The sequence below is a fragment of the Hylobates moloch genome, unplaced genomic scaffold, assembly GCF_009828535.3.
Source record: "Hylobates moloch isolate HMO894 unplaced genomic scaffold, HMol_V3 SCAFFOLD_20, whole genome shotgun sequence".
Taxonomy (NCBI): domain Eukaryota; kingdom Metazoa; phylum Chordata; class Mammalia; order Primates; family Hylobatidae; genus Hylobates; species Hylobates moloch.
Window position 1 is genome coordinate 35,050,327 of NW_026652295.1, and position 23,903 is coordinate 35,074,229.

General features: G+C 43.6%; 2 protein-coding genes across 3 annotated transcripts in view; one reads left to right on the forward strand and one right to left on the reverse strand.

The window, feature by feature from the left end:
- The window catches only part of PXT1 (peroxisomal testis enriched protein 1), a 41,856-nt gene extending 24,632 nt beyond the window's left edge, over positions 1-17,224 (reverse strand). Inside the window, exons 1-3 of the mRNA XM_032141548.2 lie at positions 16,905-17,224; positions 13,090-13,209; positions 6,592-6,769 (exon numbers count right to left, since the gene is read on the reverse strand). Of these exons, the coding sequence (XP_031997439.1) occupies positions 6,592-6,760 (169 nt within the window). The 5' untranslated portion in view covers positions 6,761-6,769; positions 13,090-13,209; positions 16,905-17,224. The remainder of the gene's footprint in view (positions 1-6,591; positions 6,770-13,089; positions 13,210-16,904) is intronic.
- Positions 17,225-17,343: 119 nt separating this feature from the next.
- KCTD20 (potassium channel tetramerization domain containing 20) overlaps positions 17,344-23,903 on the forward strand; it is a 34,109-nt gene continuing 27,549 nt past the window's right edge. The window contains exon 1 of one of the 2 annotated variants that reach the window (XM_032141547.2): positions 17,344-17,481. The gene's annotated coding sequence lies outside the window, so the exon portion shown is untranslated. The remainder of the gene's footprint in view (positions 17,482-23,903) is intronic. The other variant, XM_058432689.1, reaches the window with a different exon arrangement.

A 23,903-nucleotide genomic window follows, 5' to 3' on the forward strand; every position in this document is an offset into this window, starting at 1 on the left:
ACTAAATGATGAAATCCTTGAGGGCATGTATCGATTTCATAACTCTAAGACCTAGCTCAGTGCCCTATACATAGGAAGTACTCAACAGATATTTGTTGATTAGGTTAGGGTTAGATGAAAAAGGCTGGCTACTCGGTAGCTTTATCTAAAAACAGCACTACCTTTCCATTTGTCTTGAAGTCAGCTCTCCTTTCATTTAAAGTTGTAAAACAGCAACGATAATGCACATTCATATATTTAAAGCTTCCGGTTTAGAATCAGGTGAAATATTTGGCCTTTGATCAGCAATGGTCCCCAAATCTCCAAGACCCTACAACAGAGTCAAGAGTGGGAGGGAGAAGATAGTGTGGGCAGAGAGGGCCAGGGTCTCAATGCATTGATTCACCTCAGCCAAGAGTAAGCTCCTAAGTAGGTGGGTTTAGGGCTAGGCTTTTCACTGTACATCTTTTCATTTATTTATTTTTCTAAACAAGAAAATCTATTTTTTAAGCAAACACTTATGTAGCACTTACAATATGTCAGCCACTGTTGTAAAAGCCTGGAGATACTCACAATTGCTGGTGGGAGTTTAGATTGGTACAACCTGTGTAGGGAGCAATGTTACCTATCTATCTATCAATCAAATTTTACAAACAGAAATATGTTTAAGGTTATCTGTTGCAGCATTGGTTTCAATATTAAGTAATTGGAAACAGCCCAAGTGTAGGTCAATAGGGAACAGTTTAAATAAATTATGGTATATCCACACAATACTATGCCACTGTAAAAAACAATGAGGAAGTTATTTAAGCATTAATGCAGAAGGATCTCCAAATCATATTAAGTGACAAAGCAAGTAAGAATCATGTGCTTAATATGATACTTTTCATCCGAAAATAGGAACAAAAATCCATATTCACAATTGTCCATGTTTGCATAAAGAAATTCTGGAAAGATACCTGAGAATCTAAGAACAATAGTTCCCTAAGATAGGTAACTGGGGGAGTGAGCAGATGGGAGACAAGAATGAAAGAGACAGTCTTGGCCGGGTGCGGCAGCTCATGCCTGTAATCCCAGCACTTTGGGAGGCCAAGGCGGGTGGATCACGAGGTCAGGAGATCGAGACCATCCTGGCTAACACAGTGAAACCCCATCTCTACTAAAAATACAAAAAATTAGCCGGGCGAGGTGGCGGGCACCTGTAGTCCCAGCTACTCAGGAGGCTGAGGCAGGAGAATGGTGTGAACCCGGGAGGCGGAGCTTGCAGTGAGCCGAGATCGCGCCACTGCACTCCAGCCTGGGTGACAGAGCGAGACTCCGTCTCAAAAAAAAAAAAGAGAGAGTCTTCACTGTATGCCTTTTCATATTCTTTATTTTTCTAGTCAAGAAAATGTATTTTTTAAGCAAACATATAGCACTTACAACGTGCTATAAAATTAAAATTGGTAAGTCACTTATTATTAATTCATAAATACTTATTCAAAATTTAAATTTAAAAGTATCTCAGGGCCAGGCGCTGTGACTCACACCTGTAATCCCAGCAGTTTGGGAGTCCAAGGCGGGCGGATCACCTGAGGTCAGGAGTTCAAGAACAGACTGGCCAACATGATGAAACCCCGTCTCTACTAAAAATACAAAAAAATTAGCCAGGCATGGTGGTGTGTGCCTGTAATCTCAGCTACTGGGAAGGCTGAGGCAAGAGGATCACTTGAACCCAGGAGGCGGAGGTTGCAGCAAGCCAAGATTGTGCCACTGCACTCCAGCTTGGGCAACAGATAGAGACTCCGTCTCAAAAAAAAAGTATCTCGGAAGTGTCATAATTGTATTGTGGTTATGCAGAAAAATATCCTTGTTCTTAGGATAAAGCAAATGGACAAAATTAAAAAACAACAACAACAACAACAAAAAAAAAAACCAAGGCCAGGTGTGGCTGACGCCTGTAATCCCAACACTTTGGGAGGACAAGGCAGGATTACTTGAGCCCAGAAGTTAAGATGAGCGTGGGCAGCAAAGTGAGATGCTATCTCTACAAAAAAAAAAAAAAAATTAGCTGGGCCTGGTGATGCATACCTATGGTCCCAGCTACTTGGGAGGCTGAGGCAGGAAGACCACTTGAGCCCAGGAGTTCGAGGCTGCCATGAGCTATGATCACGCCACTGCACTTCAGACTGAGTGACTGAGTAAGATCCTGTCTCAAAAAAAGCAAAGCAAAACAAAACTGATTAATCTGTGGGAAGGGTTTATGAATAACCATAGAGTTAATTTTGCCACTTTTCTCTAGATTTAAAATTTTCCAAGGCAAATATTAGGGGAGAAAAAGTATCTCAGGAAAGTTCTTAAAACTTAAATAGAACTTTTTAGTTTCTACAAACTTTTAAAAATATTTTAAAGAGTGTGTTTTGCTACATTGCCCAGGCTGATCTCAAACTCCTGGGCTCAAGCAATCCTCCCATCTCAGCCTCTGGAGTAGCTGGGATTACAGAGGCAAACCACTGCACTAGCTTAGTTTCTACAAACTCTTTAGACTGGTTTTCAAAGCCCTTGGAATGTATTTCAACTGATTGGTCCAACCTCCTTACTCTTCTTTTAGAACCTTATGCTCTGACTAAATTGTATCTTTATCTGACCAAATCTTACCTCAATGATTTTTGAAAATTACTTTCTCTAAGATGCCTTTTTTGAGTCTTCCAAAATCATGTGATATCTCACTACTTTGTCTACAGCACTTTTAGTTCTATTGGGATATATCATATCCTACGATTTGTTACAGTCATTGTATATTTTTCTTATACAAAACAACAGAGATAATGAATATTAGACTGTATATTAATATGTATTGTATATTAAATGTATAATGATATGTATATTAGATATGTATACTTACCTATTGAATAACTCTGTCTTTAACAATCATTGTAGGTTACAACCAGGCACTCCCTAAGAACTTGGAATTAAGAGAACAAATGTCTTCTGAGAACTAAGGGGCAAGATTAATGTATGTATAGTGGAAATGGGTGAGATGGGCAGTAATTGGAAGGGGAGAGGCTCCCAGTTCTCCCTTGCACAAGCTGCTCCCTCTGTCTGCAACCCCTTAACCCCTTCAGGTCTCATGTCAGGGGTTGCATCTTGAGGGAAGCCTTCTCTGATCTCCCTGCTAGGTCAAATCCCCCATTATGGCATCTAGACCTCTCCTTAGCACTTATCACATTATATTTAACATTGATATGTGCAATTAACTACTGTCTGCTTCCTTTACCAGACCATATGCTCCATGACTGAAGGAACTGGTGCTGTTTTTATTTATCACTGTCATCTCAGTAACTAGCACAGTGCCTGGAATATAGTAGGTCCTAGAATTTCTGGAATGAATGAACGAATTAAAAAGAAAATGTATATCTAGAGGAGGAAGGGTTGGTGAGCCTTCGAGGCAAAAAATTAAAAAAAGCAAAAGTAAGCAAAGTATCCAAGCACTCTTAAACAGAAAAATAAGTTAAGCTGAACTCTCTACTGAATTCTACAATTATATTTCCCATTTATACTACTTACACACACATGCACACGCATTTATTTATTTAGCCCTTTCCCATCAGTAATGATTACACTTCTGCCCCTTGTCAGATCACTCCATTCCCGCACAGCAATGGTGGGCAAGGCCTCCTTTTGCTTTTACTCATCTTTGTTTCCTCAGGAGTTTCTAATTTCCCTTAAATGATGTGTATCAGGATGGTTGCTCCGGACTTCCCACTACCCTCAACTCTTCTAAGAACAAGTGGCTTTGAATTCCCCATATGCAAAAATTATGTATTTCCCCCGAAGAGTTATGTTCGTATGCGTACAGCGCCCCCAAAGAGATAAATCTTGGCTTCAGCGAGTCACATTCCTGCCTTGTGATTTCCATTTTCACTCTGTCTGCGTCACAGCCCCGGACAGAAGCCACTGAGGGGAGAGGTGACCTCCTCAATCTCCTGCTTCCTCAGTAAGAGTTTTCCTCTGGACAGTACTTAGGCATTGTCTCAGGCTCCCCGCCAGAGGGCGCCGCCAGGTCCTCGGAACCACCCCGCGCACTTACCTGGGCGCGCGACCCGCGCAACCAGTGAGACCCCCGCTCCCGCCCTAGGCTTTCTGCGGCGGAAAAAGCGCGCGCGCGGACGAGCAGGTCGGGCGATAGAGGTCACGTGGGCCAGCTGTGGCCAATGGGGAGCGCACATGGCGGCGCGGCCGGCGGCGGCGCGCGCGTAGCTCGCCTCGGGCTACTGGCGGGAGCGGGAGTTGGGGAGGCCGCGTGCCCGAGTTACACACACTAGCGTTATTTATTCTATTAGTCCTTGGTTACTCTGTCTGGCGTTCTCGACGCCGTAATAACAAGTTCGTGCCCTCTCACACCGCCCCCTCATTCCGCACATCCCTCATTTCTTCAATGGTATCATAAAGATGAAGGGGAGAAACGCGCTGCTGCCTGAACAGAAAGGCAACCTAGGCGTCCTGGGCCAGAAGTGGGAGGACATGGGAGACACCACTTTATTGGAAGATCCCTGGTTTCTAATTGTTTGGCAGGCATTGAAAGCACACTGGTGGCCCACCAGACTACCAGTCAGTAATGAGATTTGACATATAACTTGCATATGGTAAAACGGGAGTTCTAGGCATGAAAACAGTCATGTACGTTAGTTAGTGGGCTGTTAACTCTAAATCAAGGGCAGCAGCGTTAGTAACTTCACCTGCCTCTCCTTTTGAAGTGAAACTGTAATTAGGAAAGCATTTGAGGCAAAAGTAGCAAGGCCCACGGAACACCTCGGAAGACAGCGATCAGCTTCACAAGGAATCTGAGGATCAGGAGGTAGAGCGTGAAAACATACTGGAAAGGGTTTACAGTAAAACAAAATCTTAGAATAGTGGCGACGATTGCACAACGTTGTGAGTATACTAAAACCCTCTGTATCGTACATTTTAAAAGGGTGAACTTTATGTTAAGTGAATTACGTCTCTTAAAAGAAAATACAAGTTTCTAGAAGGTGTTCATAGGTGACACAATCTCAGACTTTGGGGAATAATTGTTGTTGACAACGGAATTAACAAATGAAGATTCAGGCCGAGCGCGGTGGCTCACGCCTGTAATCCCAGCACTTTGGGAGGCCGAGGCGGGCAGATCACGAGGTCAGGAGATCGAGACCATCCTGGCTAACACGGTGAAACCCCGTCTCTACTAAAAATACAAAAATGAGCCGGGCCTGGTGGCGGGCGCCTGTAGTCCCAGATACTCGGGAGACTGAGGCAGGAGAATGGCGTGAACCCGGGAGGCGGAGCTACAGTGAGCCGAGATCACGCCACTGCACTCCAGCCTGGGTGACAGTGCGAGACTCCGTCTCAAAAAAAACAAAAACAAATGAAGATTCAAAATTTCAGTCAATTCAGTGCTTTCTAAAAAATGGATACCAGGCCGGGCGTGGTGTCTCACACCTGTAATGCCAGTACTTTGGGAGGCTGAGGTGGGCGGATCATTTGAGGTCAGGAGTCCAGCCTGGCCAACATGGTGAAACCCCCGGCTCTACTAAAAATACAAAAATTAGCCGGGCGTGCAGTGAACCGAGACTGTACCACTGCACTCCAACCTGGGCAGCAAAGTGAGACTCTATCTCGAAAAAAGAAAAATCTGGTATGGTGTCAAGCAGCTATCAGGATGCTTGAAATTTCCCTTTCTCAGGTGGCATGTAATTCTTTTAAAATTAGATATTAGGTTGAAATTAATGTTCATAATCCCTCTCAGGTATCTAGCATATTTTTTATCTAAAAGCCTAAAACCTCATAAATTTACCTAACACTGTCCTTTAATGCTCTTCAAAACATAAAACTTTAATTTTAGCATTCTGGGACATTTAGGAATCACACATTTTTGCAAAGCAAAATTTCAAATGTATCTTTCCTTCATGTTCTCTCCTCTAGTGGCAAAATCAAGAAGAAATCTAATCCCTACCTTAACAATACTGACACTGTCAGGTCCAATTTAAAGACTAATTTTTATTAAAAGATAAATGTGATCTATTTTAGCCCATTTGGGATTACCTTCATTGGTCATCACAGCAATGATTCAGGGCTAATAGACACTAAAGAGATTTAGTACCGTGAAGCAAAGTCACTTTTAGATTTTTGCCACCTAAGAACTGGAATGAATAGATTTTCTTATAGTTCATATTTAAATAACATATTTAATGTAGGTCGGGCACGGTGGCTCACGCCTGTAAATCTAGCACTTTGGGAGGCCTATGAGGGGGGATCAATTGAGGTCAGGGGTTCGAGACCAGCCTGGCCAACATGGTGAAACGCCCTCTCTACTAAAAATATTTTAAAAATTAGCCCGGCGTGGTGGTGGGCGCCTGCAATCCCAGCTACTCGGGAGGCTGAGGCAGCAGAATCACTTAAACCCGGGAGCCAGAGGTTGCAGAGAGCTGAGATCACACCACTGCACTTCAGCCTGGGTGACAGAGCGAGACTACGTCTCAAAAAAATAAAAAATAAAAAATATATATATATTTAATATCCAATGTTATGGTCTTAATATCAAGAAAAACACATGCTAAGTAAACTATTTATCTTAGTTTAATCCAAATATCTTACCTGGGTTCCTTGACATGGCTGGAACTGGCTGGGAGCTGACAAGTTGGATCATGTATGCCTTCTGAAAACTGTGTTTTACCCACAGTGATTTGCAACAATGTGTTACTTTGGGAGATGGATTGAGAACTTCTTTAGTTTCATAAACAATGCCATCATGTTTTTTCTTCATGTTTTTTCCCTGTTGAAAAACATATTTTCAGAGGCTTTCCCCCATTTCTCAGTAAATATCTGGTATTTTAGATAAATATTAATGTTTTAACAATATCGGCAGCATTTATTCCACATGTAAGAGAGTTATGGATTGGGGTAGAAGGTGGACCAGAGTGATCCCTAAGGTCTTTTTCGATTTAGTTAAACATCTTTCTAGGCTGCCACATCCTTATCACCTTATCACCTATTACACCGGCCTGCATCCTTGTTAGTCTTTCTTCTCTTTTTTTTTTTTTTTTTTTTTGAGACGGAGTTTCACTCTTGTTGCCCAGGCTGGAGTGCCATGGCGCCATCTCGGCTCACCACAACCTCCGCCTTCTGGGTTCAAGCAATTATCCTCCCTCAGCCTCCTGAGTAGCTGGGATTACAGGCATGCACCACCACACCTGGCTAATTTTGTATTTTTAGTAGAAACAGGGTTTCACCATGTTGGCCAGGCTGGTCTCAAACTCCTGACCTCAGGTGATCCGCCCGCCTCAGCCTCCCAAAGTGTTGGGATTGCAGGCGTGAGCCACAGCACCTGGCCTCTTCTCTTTTCAAGAGCCACATTCCATCAGGGGAAGTGTATAAGTTGGTACACTGAGAAAAAGAGAGACAAATTGGTATAGCCAAAATAAAGTAGATCAAAACCTAGAGAGGTGGAGAGGGGTGGAGATGGAATACAACACACTCTGTCCTATTTCCTCGTGTGTGTGTGTTTCCTCCCCAAAACAATTCTCATAGTCCTCTTTAATCCTTCATACGCACACATTCCGTCTCTGCAGACACTAATATGAAGATTACTCTTCCGCCCCCTTTCCCTTTTCACCTCCAACATTGTAGAATCAATCCAAATGAGATGAAGAACTGCATTAGGACTTTTTTTTTTGAGACAAGAGTCTTGCTCTGTCGCCCAGGCTGGAGTGCAGATCTCAGCTCACTGCAACCTCTGCCTCCTGGGTTCAAGCGATTCTCCTGCCTCACCCTCCCGAGTAGCTGGGACTACAGGCACGTGCCACCACGCCCAGCTAATTTTTATATTTTTAGTAGAGACGGGGTTTCACAATATTGGCCAGGCTGGTCTTGAACTCCTGACCTCGTGATCTGCCCTCCTCAGCCTCCCAAAGTGCTGGGATTACAGGCGTGAGCCACCATGCCCGGCTGCATTATGACTTGTTGTCTTCTTGGGCATTTAATTATCTTGACTTGAAGGGTGGCCACAGAGTTCAAAACTTTCTATTCTACCTCCTAAATCTACCTTCTATTCTAACTTCTAAATCTAAGTTACTGGAAAGGGAAAGAACGGCTAAGACCACAATAAGCTGCTAAGATAATAGAGGTGGACTTCCGGAGCCTTACATCAGTGCTGTCTAATAAAAATAAGTGAACCACATACATGATTTTAAGTTTTCCAGTAGCTACATTTAATAAGTAAAAAGAAATGAGTGAAATTAATTTTAATGATATGTTTTATTTAATCTAATATATCCCCAAATAAATCTAAAGATTGTCATTTCAACATGTAATCAATATAAAAAATTATTAATGAAATATTTTACATTCTTATTAATTTAAGTCAAGTCTTCAAAATCTGATATGCATTTTGCACTTACAGCACATCTCAATTCAGACTAGCCATATTTTGGGTGCTCAGTAACCACATGCAGCCAGTGGCTACTGTACTGTACTTTACTGGATGGCCAGCCATACAAACCAAGGGGAGAAAGATTGTCAAATAGAACTGTGACTCATAGTTTTTCAAATGTACCACATTTTCCAGTGTAGACTGCTACCTCAATATATTGCTTAAGTTTGTAATTCAGGCCAGACTAGGGGATACGGAGCTGAGAAATGAGGTGTTGTGGGTTTCTGGGCATTTTTAGTGCCTTGGGCAGCCTGGCATTTTAACTGGACTCATTAGGCAAACTTCTGACCCTAATTTGATTTGTCAGGTAAGACATGCTGTTCAGCTCATGTGTCAGAGCCAGATCAGCCCTGGATGAACTGATAAAAGTATTAAAATTCCTGGCCAGGCGCGGTGGCTCACGCCTGTAATTCAGCACTTTGGGAGGCTGAGGCAGGCAGATCATGAGGTCAGAAGATCAAGACCATCCTGGCTTACACGGTGAAACCCCGTCTCTACTAAAAATTCAAAAAGTTAGCCAGGCGTGATGGCACGCACCTGTAGTCCCAGCTACTCGGGAGGCTGAGGCAGAAGACTGGCTTGAACCCTAGAGGTGGAGGTTGCAGTGAGCCGAGATCGCGACAGAGCGAGACAAAAAAAAAAAAAAAAAAAGACAACAACTATTCCTAAATGAGCAAAGTTGATAATCAAGATGGAGCTACCAGGTGAGTTTCTTACCTGAAAGAGCTGGCCAGCTGACAGCTTTACCTATCAGCCCATTGTGAAACTGTCATTTTGTACTAGTCATTCATGTGACATTGCTAGACAACTGAGAATAAAATATCTAACCACAGCCTTTTAAATTAAACTATCAAGAATGTTGGATTTTATTTTTCCCAAGTAGGTTTTTATTATAATTTCCCCCAAACAATACTGCAGGATGTTAATAGGTATTCATTGAAAATAATTAATGCTAATTATATTTTTCATCTAAAACTTTTTTTTTTTTGAGACAGAGTCTCTCGCTGTATCACCCAGGCTGTAGTGCAGTGGTGCCACCAAGCCCAGCTAATTTCTGTATTTTTAGTAGAGATGGGGTTTCACCAAGTTGGCCAGGCTGGTCTCGGACTCCCAGCCTCGGGTGATCCACCCTCCTCGGCCTCCCAAAGTGTTGGGATTACACGCATGAGCCACCGTGCACAGCCTAAAACTTCTTTTAAAATATATGTCAGGACCAGAAGCGGTGTGGCTTATGCCTGGTATCCCAGTACTTTGGGAGGCTGAAGTGGGCTGATAGCTTGAGCTCAGGAGTCTGAGAACAGCCTGGGCAACATGGTGAAATCTGGTCTCTACAAAAAAATACACAAATTAGCCTAGTGGTGGCGCACACCTGTAATCCCAGCTACTCGGGAAGCTGAGGTGGGAGAATCACTTGAGTCCAGAAAATTGAGGCTGCAGTGAGCCATGTTTACACCACTGTATTCCAGCCTGGGGTACAAAGTGAGACCCTGTCTCAAAAAAAACAAAAAAAACAAAAAAAGAAAAAGAAAAAATATATACATATATACGTATACATATGCCTGAAAAACACTATGCTCTTTTATGTAACTGTTCGTATAACTGGATACTTACCAGGCCAGGCACAGTGGCTCACCCTTGTAAACCCAGCACTTTGGGAGGCAGAGGCAGGTGGATCAATTGAGGTCAGGAGTTCTAGACCAGCCTGGCCAACATGGTGAAACCCCGTCTCTACTAAAAATACAAAAACTAGCTGGGCATGGTGGTTCATGCCTGTAATCTCAGCTACTCAGGAGGCTGAGGCAGGAGAACAGCCTGAGCCTGGGAGGCAGAGGTTGCAGCGAGCCAAGACGGCACCACTGCACTCCAATCTGGGCAACAGAGTGAGACCCTGTCTCAAAAAAAAAAAAAAAAAATTGCATAATTACCCTTAAGAAATGTTGGCCCTACCTGAAAATATTATATAACCAGGAAATCTCAGAATTCATGAAAGCATGGGAATATATCTGCCCATGCTTCAGCAACCATTTAGTTGATGTATGTTGTCTATTTAATAATTACTGGTTTATGTTAAGTATCTTGTCTTATTATTATTTTCTTTTTCTTCACTTTTCTTTTTTCCTTTTTTCTTTTTTTTGAGACGGAGTTTCACTCCTTTTGCCCAGGCTGAGGTGCAATGGTGCAATCTCGGCTCACTGCAACCTCTGCCTCCCAGGTTCAAGCGATTCTCCTGCCTCAGCCTCCTGTGTAGCTGGGATTACAGGTGCACACCACCATGCCTGGCTAATTTTTTATTTTTAGTAGAGATGGGGTTTCACCATGTTGGCCAGGCTGGTCTCGAACTCCTGACCTCAAGTGATCCACCCACCTTGGCCTCCCAAAGGGCTGGGATTACAGGCGTGAGCCACCATGCTGGGCTAAGTCTTATTATTTTGATATATATTTACAAAAGTTTTTACTTAATAAAATATTTTATCTTCTTTGTGGGTTGTTCTGATATAAAGCTTAAAATACATTAGAAGTAGAGCTTTTGGCCAGGCACAGTGGCTCACGCCTGTAATCCCAGCACTTTGGGAGGCCCAGATAGGTGGATAGGTGGATCACTTGAGATCAGGAGCTCGAGACTAGCCTGGCCAACATGGCAAAACCTTGTCTCTACTAAAAACACAAAAATTAGCCAGGCGTAGTGGTGCATGACTGTAGTCCCAGCTACTTGGGAGGCTGAGGCAGGAAAATCGCCTGAACCCAGGAAGCAGAAGTTGCAGTGGGGTGAGATAGCACCAATGTACTACAGCTTGGGTGAAAGAGCAACACTCCATCTCAAAAAAAAAAAAAGTAAATCTCTTATCATTTCTTTTGTCAATTAATTATTAACTCATCTATGGGTTCACATTTTGCTGTCTATGTGTTGTAGGTTAAATAACAGCTTCACAAAATGCCCACATCCTAATTCCCAGAACCTGTGAATATGTTACCCTACCTGGCAGAATGGACTCTGTAGATGTAATTATATCAAAGCTCTTGAGATGAAGAGATTATCCTGGATTAGCTGGGCCCAACCTAATCACATAATCCTTAAAGAGGGAGGCAAGAGGGCCAGATTCACAGAAAGAAATGTGACAATGGAAGCAGAGGTCAGAGTGACATGGGAAGAATCTATCTATAACCCAAGGGATGCAGGCAGCCTCTAGAAGCCGAAAAAGATAAGGAGATGGATTCTCTCCTAGAGCCTCCAGATGGAATGCAACCCTGCCAACTCATTTTAGACTTCTGACCCCTAGAACTGTAAGATAAATTTGTATTGTTTTAAGCCACTAAGTTTGTGGTCATTTGTTACAGCAACAGTAGAAAACTTACATACTACGTTAATCTGTGTGCATAATATTGTTAATAAATTGTCATTTTATTTTTTTTTTAATTTTTTGAGACAAAGTCTCGCTCTGTCACCCAGGCTGGAGTGCAGTGGTGCGATCTTGGCTCACTGTAACCTCCACCTCCCATGCTCAAGCAATTCTCCTGCCTCAGCCTCCTGAGTAGCTGGGATTACAGGAGCACACCACCACGCCCAGCTAATTTTTGTATTTCTTACTAGAGATAGGATTTCACCATGTTAGCCAGGCTGGTCTCAAACTCCTGACCTCAAGTGATCCACCCTCCTCGGCCTCCCAAAGTGCTGGGGTTACAGGCGTGAGACACCTCGCCCAGCCAGTGCTTTTTTTTTTTTTTTTTTTGAAGTCTTGCTCTGTCGTCCAGGCTGGAGTGCAGTGGTGCTATCTCGGCTCACTGCAACCTCCGCCTCCCAGGTTCAAGTGATTCTCCTGCCTCAGCCTCCTGAGTAGCTGGGATTACAGGAACCTGCCACCATGCCTGGCTAATTTTTGTATTTTTAGTAGAGATGGGGTTTCACCATGAATAGGCTAGTCTCGAACTGCCTGATCCACCTGCCTCGGCCTCCCAAAGTGCTGGGATTATAGGCGTGAGCCACCGAGCCCGGCCTATTAATGCTTTCTTATAAATGAGGCACATGTGTATCTTTTGTTGGAGTTTCAGTTGCTTTTGACCTGCCACTATTAACAATTTACCAGAATAATAAATTCTTTGTAAAATAATTTCACTTATTTTGCTAGTAATGTAGATTTGGGAATAATCTATTCTTTACCAGATCCCAATAAAATAAAACATATAATGACAAACAGTAATTTGGATATTTTACTGACTTTATATTTTGGCAATGTTTCATGCCTCATTTGCCTGACAATTCATTGGATTAGTGCAACACCATGTTTTTTTTGTTGTTGTTTTGTTTTGTTTTTTGTTGTTGTTTGTTTGTTTTTTGTTTTTTGAGACGGAGTCTCGCTCTGTCGCCCAGGCTGGAGTGCAGTGGCGTGATCTTGGCTCACTGCAAGCTCTGCCTCCTGGGTTCACGCCATTCTCCCGCCTCAGCCTCCCGAGTACTGGGACTACAGGCGCCTGCCACCACGCCCGGCTAATTTTTTGTATTTTTAGTAGAGATGGGGTTTCACCGTGTTAGCTGGGATGGTCTCGATCTCCTAACCTCGTGATCCGCCCGCCTTGACCTCCCAAAGTGCTGGGATTACAGGCATGAGCCACTGCGCCCAGCAGGATTAGTGCAACACCATGTTTTAATGCAGTAAGTTCAGACTTACTTTTCCAAGTATGTTGAGCCCTGCTTATTTTCTGTATTTTCATGCTTGAGTTAATAAATTGCAAAGTTTCCCTCTTTTGTTTGCTTTGTTTTCCTTTATATACCATTTCTTGGAGGTTCTCTGTTTTTAAAGAGAGAGGGATGAAAAGTAAATTATCCCCCTTGGGCTTGCGAAATAAAGTTTACCTATCTACTAAATAAATATCTCATAGCTTTCTGTGGTGGCTCAGTGGGTTATTGGAACCTTTTTTTTTTTTTTGAGATGGAGTCTCGCTATCGCCCAGGTTGGAGCAGTGTTGCAATCCTGGCTCACTGCAACCTCCGCCTCCTGGGTTCAAGCGATTCTCCTGCCTCAGCCTCTGGAGTAGCTGGGATTACAGGCGCACCACCGTGCCCAGCTAATTTTTTGTATTTTTAGTAGAGATGGGGTTTCACCATGTTGGCTAGGCTGGTCTCAAACTCCCGACCTCAGGTGATCCACCCGCCTTGGCCTCCCAAAGTACTGGGATTACAGGCGTGACACGGCGTCCGGCCTATTTTCTTTTTCAAATACAGTTTACTTAAAACTCATATAAGGTGGCTGTGAGCGGTGGTTGAAGCCTGTAATCCCAGCACTTTGGAAGGCGGAGGCGGGTGGATCATCTGAGGTCAGGAGTTGGAGAAGAGCCTGGCCAACCTGGTGAAACCCCGTCTCTACTAAAAATAAAAAAATTAGCTGGGCACAGTGGCGCATGCCTGTAATCCCAGTTACTTAGGAGGCTGAGGTAGGAGAATCACTTGAACCCGGGAGGTGGAGGTTGCAGTGAACAGAGATCACGCCATTGCACTCCAACCTGGGTGACAGAGGGAGACTCGGTCTCAAAACAACAACACTCACATAAGGCTAAAAAAAAAAAAAAAAAAAAACTTCTAAGCATTCTCAGTATTAGGTTCAAGAATGAGACTTGTGTGTTCATAAACAAGAAGTCGTGTGAGCTGCCAGAGCCGGTACATGGGATAGGAAGGCCAGAGCCTGTTTGTAAACCATTAACATGAGTAGCAAGAGATAAACATCAGTTTACGCCCAGCCTCCGCCGAAACCCAGTAACACATTTCCACATTTCCTGACTCCCCACAGGACTCTGAGACCAGCCTGGGCAATACAGTGGGACTTCCTCTCTACAAATTAAAAAATTAGCTTGGCATGGTGGCCTGCACCTGTAGTCCTAGCTACTCAGGAGGCTGAGGTGGGAGGATCACTTGAGCCCAGGAGGTTGAGGTTGCAGTGAGCTATGATCCCACCACTGCACTCCAGCCTGAGTGACAGGGCAAGACTCTGTCTCAGAAGACAAAAGAAAACGAACATTTAGCAAATTTAATTACTTTAAGAGAGACAGTTCAAAATCTAGGGATTTTTGGTTTGTTTTTACATTTACTACATAAGATTAGTCGGTAGACGCCGGGCACGGTGGCTCACGCTTGTAATCCCAGCACTTTGGGAGGCCGAGGCGGGCGGATCACGAGGTCAGGAGATCCAGACCACGGTGAAACCCCGTCTCTACTAAAAATACAAAAAATTAGCCAGGCGTGGTGGCGGGCACCTATAGTCCCAGCTACTTGGGAGGCTGAAGCAGAAGAATGGCGTGAACCTGGGAGGTGGAGCTTGCAGTGAGCCGAGATGGCGCCACTGCACTCCAGCCTGGGCGACAGAGCGAGACTGTCTCAAAAAAAAAAAAAAAAAAAAAATTAGCTGGGTGTGGTGGTTCATGACTGTAGTCCCAGCTATCTCGGAGCTTGAGATGGGAGGATCACCTGAGTCCAGAAGGTCAAGGCTGCAGTGAGTGGTGATCACCCAGCCTGAGCAACAAAGGGAGACACTGTCTCAAAAAAAAAAAAAAGAAGGTTTTGGTTTCAGATACAAATACATCTCAGAGACTCGGGGTCTTGAGTTACCTACATTAAATTAGAAATAAAATGATAAAAATCAGCAAACACCTATGCTTTCTGTGAATATGCATTTCTCATATCCCGTCTCCTTGATGTCTGCCCAAAAAAGGTACCCAGTCTGATATGCTGTTCATTATACGAAATTTTAGCCAAAAGTTGAACCATTAACTATTAATTAAAAGTCATGTTATCACTTATTTATTTTGGATGATGGATAACGGGTGTTTATTATATCTTTCTGTATGCTTTAATTTCCAAAATGAAAGTGTTTAAAAAAAAAATAAGACCCACTAGTTAGCCTGATTCTCCAAACTTCAGGCCAGATTTTTGTATACCACAAATCTGCAGCCAGTGCTGTGGCTCATGCCTGTAATCCCCAAACTTAGGGAGGCAGAAGCAGGATAGCTTGAGCCTAGGAGTTCAAGACCTGCCTGGGCAACAGAATAAGAACTCCATTCTCCACAAAAAGAAAAAAAAGAAAGAAAGACAATATACAAATCCACGGGAAGGAATCTTTCCAGAAAGGAAGAATTTGTTTCAAGAACGGTTTTGCAGGAATATCAGAAGGGTTTTTATTTTTCTTTGACTCAAAGGCTATAACACTGTACTTTATAAAAATGGAAATAAAGGCATTAGTTTGAACAATCCTCTATGCTGCTACTGTTGTAAAGTTTGGAGCCTATAACTCACTCAAATTGGTTTATAGCCATGTGTTTACCAAATCTTTTTTCATATTCCTTTTCTCCAGGCATACAGGAATTTATATCTCACAGCCTTCTTAGAGTCAGTCAGGTTGAGCCTGGTGACTAATTCAGGACAGCGAAACGTCAGCAGAAGTGAAAAGGCCACTCACTTCTGGCAGAGGCAAAGGAGAGCCCTTACAGGATTCTCCAAACTAGCTCTTCTGCCAGCCCGGAAGTGCTGGGAGGGCAGAGCCACAGACGCCAGCAGCAGGGAAGCTGAGTCACCATGGGGACGTGAGACTGACTTACAGATGACGAGTGCAGCCTCACAGCCTAGCCCATGTTGAGATAAACACAATACAGTCCTGCATACTTTATAGTCATAAACGAGGAGAATAGAAATGGAAAATGACCCTCTAGGCCTCTAAGACCAAATTATAATGAAAAAATTTATGTCTTCAGTTTTGAAAATTAAAGTTTTTGACCCTGTAAAACAAGTTTGCTATACAAGTATCCGTTAACCATGTGAAACCTACTGAAACGAGTCAAACTATTTTCTTACATTCCTTCCACTTCAACACCAATTCTAATCCAATTCCAAATTAGTTTTTAGAGAGTCTCTCGTAAGGAAAAGGAAAATCGACTTCGAATTTTAAAAATTGTGCTATTATTAGTTTATAGAGCTTTCAACAATTTACAGATAGTTTGCATAATCAGTATATTTAATTAGTATATATAGACATATATATACATATATTTGAGAGGGAACTTCACTGCAACCTCCCAGTTGCCTCCTGGGTTCAAGTGATTCTCCTGCCTCAGCCTCCCAAACAGCTAGGGTTATAGGCGCCCACCACCACACCCGGCTAATTTTTGTATTTTTAGCAGAGACAGGGTTTCACCATGTTGGCCAGGCTGGTCTGGAATGCCCGACCTCAGGTGATCTGCCCGCCTCGGCCTCCCAAAGTGCAAGGATTACAGGCGTGAGCCACCAAGCCCGGCCTAGTGTAATTTTTAAAAGTACAAAAGCCACTAGAAACCATGACAATAAGAACTTCCTTTTGGGTTTTCCAGCATTTGGTTTATAGGACATGGACCATATATAGATGTTTTTTGAATGTTGAAATATTTTACTCATAACAGTTTTCCCAGTAACTTGCTTCCGGTTGATTTAAAATTTGTAATGCAACTTTGTCACAGCAGGTACCTTCATGAAACTCAATATTTGAGAAAAATGTGGAGTTTTTTCCCCTTTCTTTTGGCCAGAATGTATATCCAGGGTAGTGACTTTCGAGCAAATGCGTTTAAGCAACTCCAGTATTCTTACTACGCTACCTCCAACCCCGCTCCACGCATGGGGAGATCAGAGTTCCACATTTTCGGGTAAGCATTAGCCGTCCTGACGCTGCACGAGCGTGTTCTACAATTCCGAAAACTACTAACTTTTCCGTCTGCAACCTTTAATAATTGAGAGGGTATGCGCAACTCAGAAAAGTGCGCCCGCTGCGGTTGGGTGCAGAGTGGACTGGAGGAAAGACGACACCCATTTACGGTGCAGCCCCGGGCGGGGTCCCCCGACACGGCCTTCCCGGCGTGCCACGCGCGGAGGGGACTCTTAACGTGAAGCGCTGGGTGACTCAGCCGCGTGGCCGCGCGGGCCGGGGCGGGGGGCGCGCGCTGCTGCGGCACAGCCGGTCCCGGCTGCGGCATCTGGCTGCGCGGCCTGCGCGCGCCTCCCGGGCGGATTCCAGCCCTGAGCGCGACAGCGCGGCGGGGAGCGACGAGTAAGTGGCGGCGCGGTACGGTTTCGGGCGCGAAGACCGGGCAGGGCGAGTGTGGCCGCGGGCGTGGCCCGAGTCTTCCCTTTGTGGCCGAGGGGGCGTCTCCTCCGGACGCGGCGGCGGCGGCTCGGACCCCTGAGTCGAAAGGCCGCGGGGCTGAGCTGGGCGCGAGGAACCTGTGGGCAGCGGCGTGATGGGCTCCTGTTTCCGCGCGGAGGGCAGAGTCTGGTCCTGGGGAGGGAGGCGACGCTGCGCCCAGGCGGCGGGCACAGCTGAAGTGTAACTTGACTGCTTTTTTCAGGCCCCGGGTGGTTCATCCCGCCCCAGAGGAATGGCGAGAACCTGGAGTCTTGACTGGCAAAACATTTGCAGATGCGGTTTTTCTGGCAATTAATTGGCTCCATTAAAAATTAGGTAGTTGGTGGGACTTCTTCCTGAACTCTGGAGCCGAGTGCATTTTGCTCGGTCTTTTCAGCCCTGTTTCCGCGTCTTCCTTCCCTGCCACCCGCAAATTGCCAGCTTTCATCCGTGGCTCTGAGTGCGAAACAGCTGGGGAAAGCCTTAACCAGCAATTTTCTTTTAAATAAAACTTTGCTTTTTATAGCAGTGTCTTCAGATTTACAAGCCCAGTTCTGCACTATGAGAAATCTCTTCTATTTTGGAGTTTGTGATTCTTTCTGAAAATTCCTCGGTTGAAGAGATTTATTTTTAAATAAAAATCTAGTGAACAAACTAACATGATAAACAAGGCTGTGAAGGAACTGTTTAACCAGCTTATGAAAATATGTCCCAGAGTCTTTAGTTTTGTTCCTGTTCGCTGTGCGAGAAGTTGAGGTAGTTTTTTAATGGTCTCCAAAACAGAGTGTTGTAGTAGTGTCTGTCGGATGTGATGAATCCAGAGTCAGAGGACTTCCGCTCAGGGCCCCCACCTGAAACCCCAATTCCTAGGCCATAGTTCTGAAACAGAAGATTGTTCCTTAGTAATAAGGTTGCAGTACCCTAGCACCTCTTCCATAAATTTGATTCTAGAGATTTGTGATGGGTCCCTGAGTCTGGGATTTAAGCAAGCACCCGCACTCTTGGTCTGTTACTGATGATCCAGGGACCACACGTTGAGAAACACCACCTTTAGGCTGGGCTGGGAATTTTAAAAACTGCGCAACAGCCTTAACCCTTTGTCGATGTTTTCCCCCCCCTGCCCCAAACCAGTCGTAGGACAAGAAGCCCTGACTCTCCAGAAGCCAATATGAGAAAAGCTAGTGCTTTTTTTGACCCTGACACGGGGTAGGAAATGATTTTCATACATATTCCGATATTGCTCTGATGGTTTAGAGATAGCCCATTAATCTTTTCCTTCTGAGGGCTGCTTCTAGTATCATCAGAGCTTAATGCCATTAGGCCAAATCTCCGCCCAGCTCACTCAGTCTCCCCATGGAACCAGGGCAGCCAATGCCATATAATTCCCATGGCCTTGACTATCATATTATCTGGTATGTAGCAGTACTAGTAGCATTATGAGGGCTTTCAGTTCAGCTGGACGTTAATTTAGTCATCAAACATCTGCGTAATGCCTATTTTCCTCAAAGCGCTGTAGTAGGCTGTTTTATCAACAGCACTGCGATATAGACATATATTTCTGGCACAGAGTTGCATTCCTCCTTTGAGGCAGAAATGAGGGCTGGATAAACTCCACTGCTGCCAAAAGGTTCTCTTTATTCATCCATAATTCGTTCCTTCCTGTTATTCCAGAAATACACGTACTATTCCAATAATCTCGTTTTCTATAAAAAGTTAAGAAATACATTGGATGAGGTTAGTAGTTAGGTCAGTCTTAAATTCTGTAACAGAAGCCAGGCATGGTGGCTCACGCCTGTAATCCCAGCACCTTGGGAAGCCGAGGCAGATGGATTACCTGAGGTCAGGAGTTTCAGACCAGCCTGGCCAACCTGGTGAAACCCTATCTCTACTAAAAATACAAAAATAAGCCAGGCATGGTGGTGGGCACCTGTAATCCCAGGTACACAGGAGGCTGAGGCAGGAGAATCACTTGAATCCGGGAGGCAGAGGTTGCAGTGAGCCGAGATCACGCCATTGTACTCCAGCCTGGGCAACAGAGTGAGACTCCGTCTCAAAAAAAAAAAAAAAAAAATTCCGTAACAGAGACATCTAGTAACTTTGGTAAGGACAATAATACACGCATTTTTGTATTTATTATTCCCCCTTCAAATAGATGTGTAGAGATGAGGTTAGAATTAGGCCATGTGTTTCTCTGACTTTTTTTCCTCTCTTTGGTGTCTGATTTATCTTATTGAATCTTTTTCTGTTGATTGATAAAATGTCATGTCTTTCCTTCTGTAGCCCTGAGCTTCCTGATTGTTGTGTCTTCCTCTGGCCTTCAGTCTGATCTTCCTGCCCCTCTTTGGCTAAGTGGGGTAAAAAATTGAGGGGAATTGTTAGAATACCAAATGATTTTTAGTTGGAAGATCCAGAGTCTTAGATATATGAGGCTTAGAGATATAAAGGAGCCTGTTACAAATTTATCAAGTGCAATCCTCTCAGATAAAGAATCTGAGAGATGCGATTGCAGAGTGAGGACTTCTGGCTCCTAGCCCAGTGTTCTTCCCCCGAATTAAATGCTTCAAAAGTAGAAAATGCTTCAGAAGTAGAAAAGGTCCAGAGAAATTACAAGTAGATGGAGGAAATGGAGAGACTTTCATGACTACGAAAGCAGTATTATCTTATCTGGAAAAATGGAGATTGAAGGAGGATGTGATGTAACCATATAAATCATAAAAAGTGGGAGTACTAATAATAAGGAACTCTGAAGCTTGAAACAAGTAGTGAAAGGAGAAATAAGAGCAAGAGATAGCTATCTTGTAAAGCCCAAGAAGTGTTATCAACTCAGTTTTGTTTTGTTTTGTTTTGTTTTTTGAGACAGAATTTCGCTCTTGTTGCCCAGGCTGGAGTGCAATGGTGTGATCTCGGCTCACTGCAACCTCCGCCTCCCAGGTTCAAGCGATTCTCCTGCCTCAGCCTCCCGAGTAGCTGGGATTACAGGCACCCGCTACCATGCCCGGCTAATTTTTTGTATTTTTAGTTGGGACGGGGTTTCACCATGTTGGTCAGGCTGGTCTCGAACTCCTGACCCCAGGTGATCCACCCACCTGGGACTCCCAAAGTGCTGGGATTACAGGTTTGAGCCACCGTGCCAGGCCTGAACATAGTATTTTTTTAAAATATTAAATAAAGGCTTAGATAACTACTTTGGTGATTTTTAAAATATGTTAAATGCTTGAGCAATGCCTAGAATCTTTGGAAGTTGTCATCAAGAGTATAACTATTGTCCTTACCAAACTTAATAGGTTCCTCTGTGATACAATTTAAGACTGATGGCTAGGTGTGGTGGCTTACACCTGTAATCTCAGCACTTTGGGAGGTCAAGGGGGGAGGATTTCTTTAGTCCAGAAGTTCCAGACCATCCTGGGCAACACAGGGAGACCCTGTCTGTATTATTTTAAAAATTAAAAAACGAACAAAGAATTTAAGACTCATCTAACTACTAACTTCATCCAATGTGATATTTCTTAACTTAATGGAAAATGAGATTATTGGGAATAGTACATGTATTTCTGGAATAGTAGGAAGGAAAGAATTACGGGTGAAGAAAGAGGGCCTTTTGATGTTTTAGCTTGGAATCCCCAAATTAGACACTGTAAGATTGATTGTTCTTATATATTCATGAAAGTAGTAGAAATAAAAATAGTAATGGCTTAATAATTAGTATACGTTCTATACCAGCCACTTACTAAATGGTTTTACATCATTGTCCCATTTAATTATCTCCATTCTACAGATAAAGACTCTAAGACACAAGAGATTAAGTTTGCCCCAAATAGTATACCTAATAAGTAGCTGAGCGTGTAGTAAAATAAGTCCATTTGACTTCAGAGCCATTAAAATATATGCTGAAGAGTGTCCTAGTTATATTTCATTGGGAAGTGGTTAAGAATGTGGGTTGTGGAGTCAGTGTTGCCTGGGTTCAAATCCTGACTCCTCCATTTACTAGGTTGGATAAAGTACTTTATCAGTTTCTGTCTCTGAAATAGACAATAATAGTACCTACCTATCCCAGTATTTTTAGGACTGAGTTAATTCATGTAAAGTTCATAGAACTCTGCCTCACAAACTGTAAGTTTTCAGGAAATGCTGGCCATTAATGTTTTAAAAAATATTTTTAGGCTGGGCAGGGTGGCTCAAGCCTGTAATCCCAGCACTTTGAGAGGCTGAGGTGGGTGGATCATTTGAGGCTAGGAGTTTGAGACCATCCTGGCCAACATGGTGAAACCCCCGTCTCTACTAAAAATACAGAAAATTATCTGGGCATGTTGGCATGCGACTGTAATCCCAGTTACTGGGGAGGCTGAGGCATAAGAATTGCTTGTATCTGGGAGGCAGAGATTTCAGTGAGCCAAGATCGCGCCACTGCACTCCAGCCTAGGCAACAGAGCGAGACTCTGTCTCAAAAAAAAAAAGAAAAAAAATTATAATTTTTGATATATTATTGTGCTTAGAAAGGAAAACATATTTATAATTTATTTCATGATGGGTGCTGTAGCTCATACCTGTAATCCCGGCACTTTGGGAGGCTGATGTGGGCACGTCGCTTGAGCCCAGGAGTTTGAGATCAGCCTAAGCAACATGGCACAACTCTGTCTCTACAAAAAATATAAAAATGAGCCAGGTGTGGTGGTGTGCGCCTTTAATCCTAGCTACTCTGGAGGCTGAGGTGGGTGGATCGATTGAACCCAGAGGTGGAGGTTGCAGTGAGCTGAGATCGTGCCACTGCATTCCAGCCTGGGCGACAGAGCACGATCCTGTCTCCAAAATGTGTGTGTGTGTGTGTGTGTGTGTGTGTGTGTGTGTGTATTTGAAATACTGAGGTTTTATGATAAGTATAGATATAAAGTAAGCTTTATCTTCGCCCTTACTAAAACAGGAACATTACTAAAATTTTGGAAAGCATTGGAATGTAGTAGAAAGATCCATGATCCAGGTCAGATGATTTGCTTCTAGTTGTCACTATCACTGCTAGCTCTGTGATTCTAGGTTCAAAATTTCTGTTTTATACAGAAGGTTGTGAGGATCAAATGAACTAACAAATAGGAATGAAATTTGAATTTTATATGCTATACAAATGTAAATTACCATTTTAAAAATTATGGAGGAAAGTTATAATGAATTATTGTTGCATAGATTATTGAAAGTTCAATTTCCTTAGAATAAAACAGGTAGTAACTTACACCTGTATGTGAAGATCACAATACATATCTTAAAATTATCTAAGACACCCTCCATGTGTTTGTCTCAAATCTCTTTTTTACAGGGAGAAGGTGAAATTTAATTTTTGCAGTTGTATCTGTGTTGGTTTGCTAAGGCTGCCAAAGCAAAGGACCACTGTCTCGGTGGTTTGAACAACAGAAATTTATTTTCTCACAATTTTGGAAGCTAGAAGGCCAAGATGGTGTCAGGAGGGTTTGTTTTCTTCTGTGGTCTCTGTCTTTGACTTGTAGATGGCCATTTTCTTCTCCCTGTGTCTTTGTGTCCGGAATTTATTCCTTCTGGTGGGTTCTTGGTCTCGCTGACTTCAAGAATGAAGCCACGGAGCCTCGCGGTGAGTGTTAACAGTTCTTAAAGATGGTGTGTCCAGAGTTTGTTCCTTCACATGTTCAGATGTGTCTGGAGTTTCTTCCTTCCAGTGGGTTCATGGTCTTGCTGACTTCAGGAGTGAAGCCGCAGACCTTCGCAGTGAGTGTTACAGCTCTTAAAGGTGGCGCGTCTGGAGTTATTTGTTCCTCCCAGTGGGTTCGTGGTCTTGCCGACTTCAGGAGTGAAGCCACAGACCTTTGCAGTGAGTGTTACAGCTCATAAAGGTAGTGCGGACCCAAAGAGTGAGCAGCAGTAAGACTTACTGTGAGGAGCGAAAGAATAAAGCTTCTACAGTGTGGAAGGGGTTCTGAGCGGGCTGCTGCTGCTGGCTCAGGTGGCCAGCATTTAGTCCCTTATTTGGCCCCATCCACGTCCTGCTGATTGGTCCATTTTACAGAGTGCTGATTGGTCCATTTAACAAACCTTTAGCTAGACACAGAGTGCTGATTGATAGACACAGCGCTGATTGATGTGTTTTTACATAGTGCTGATTGGTGCGTTTACAATCCTTTAGCTAGACACAGAGTGCTGATTGGTGTGTTTTTACAGAGTGCTGATTGGTGCATTTATAATCCTTTAGCTAGACACAGAGCACTGATTGGTGTGTTTACAATCCTTTAGCTAGGCAGAAAAGTTCTCCAGTTGCATTTGCAATCCTTTAGGCAGAAAAGTTCTCCAAGTCCCCACTCGACCCAGGAAGTCCAGCTGGCTTCACCTCT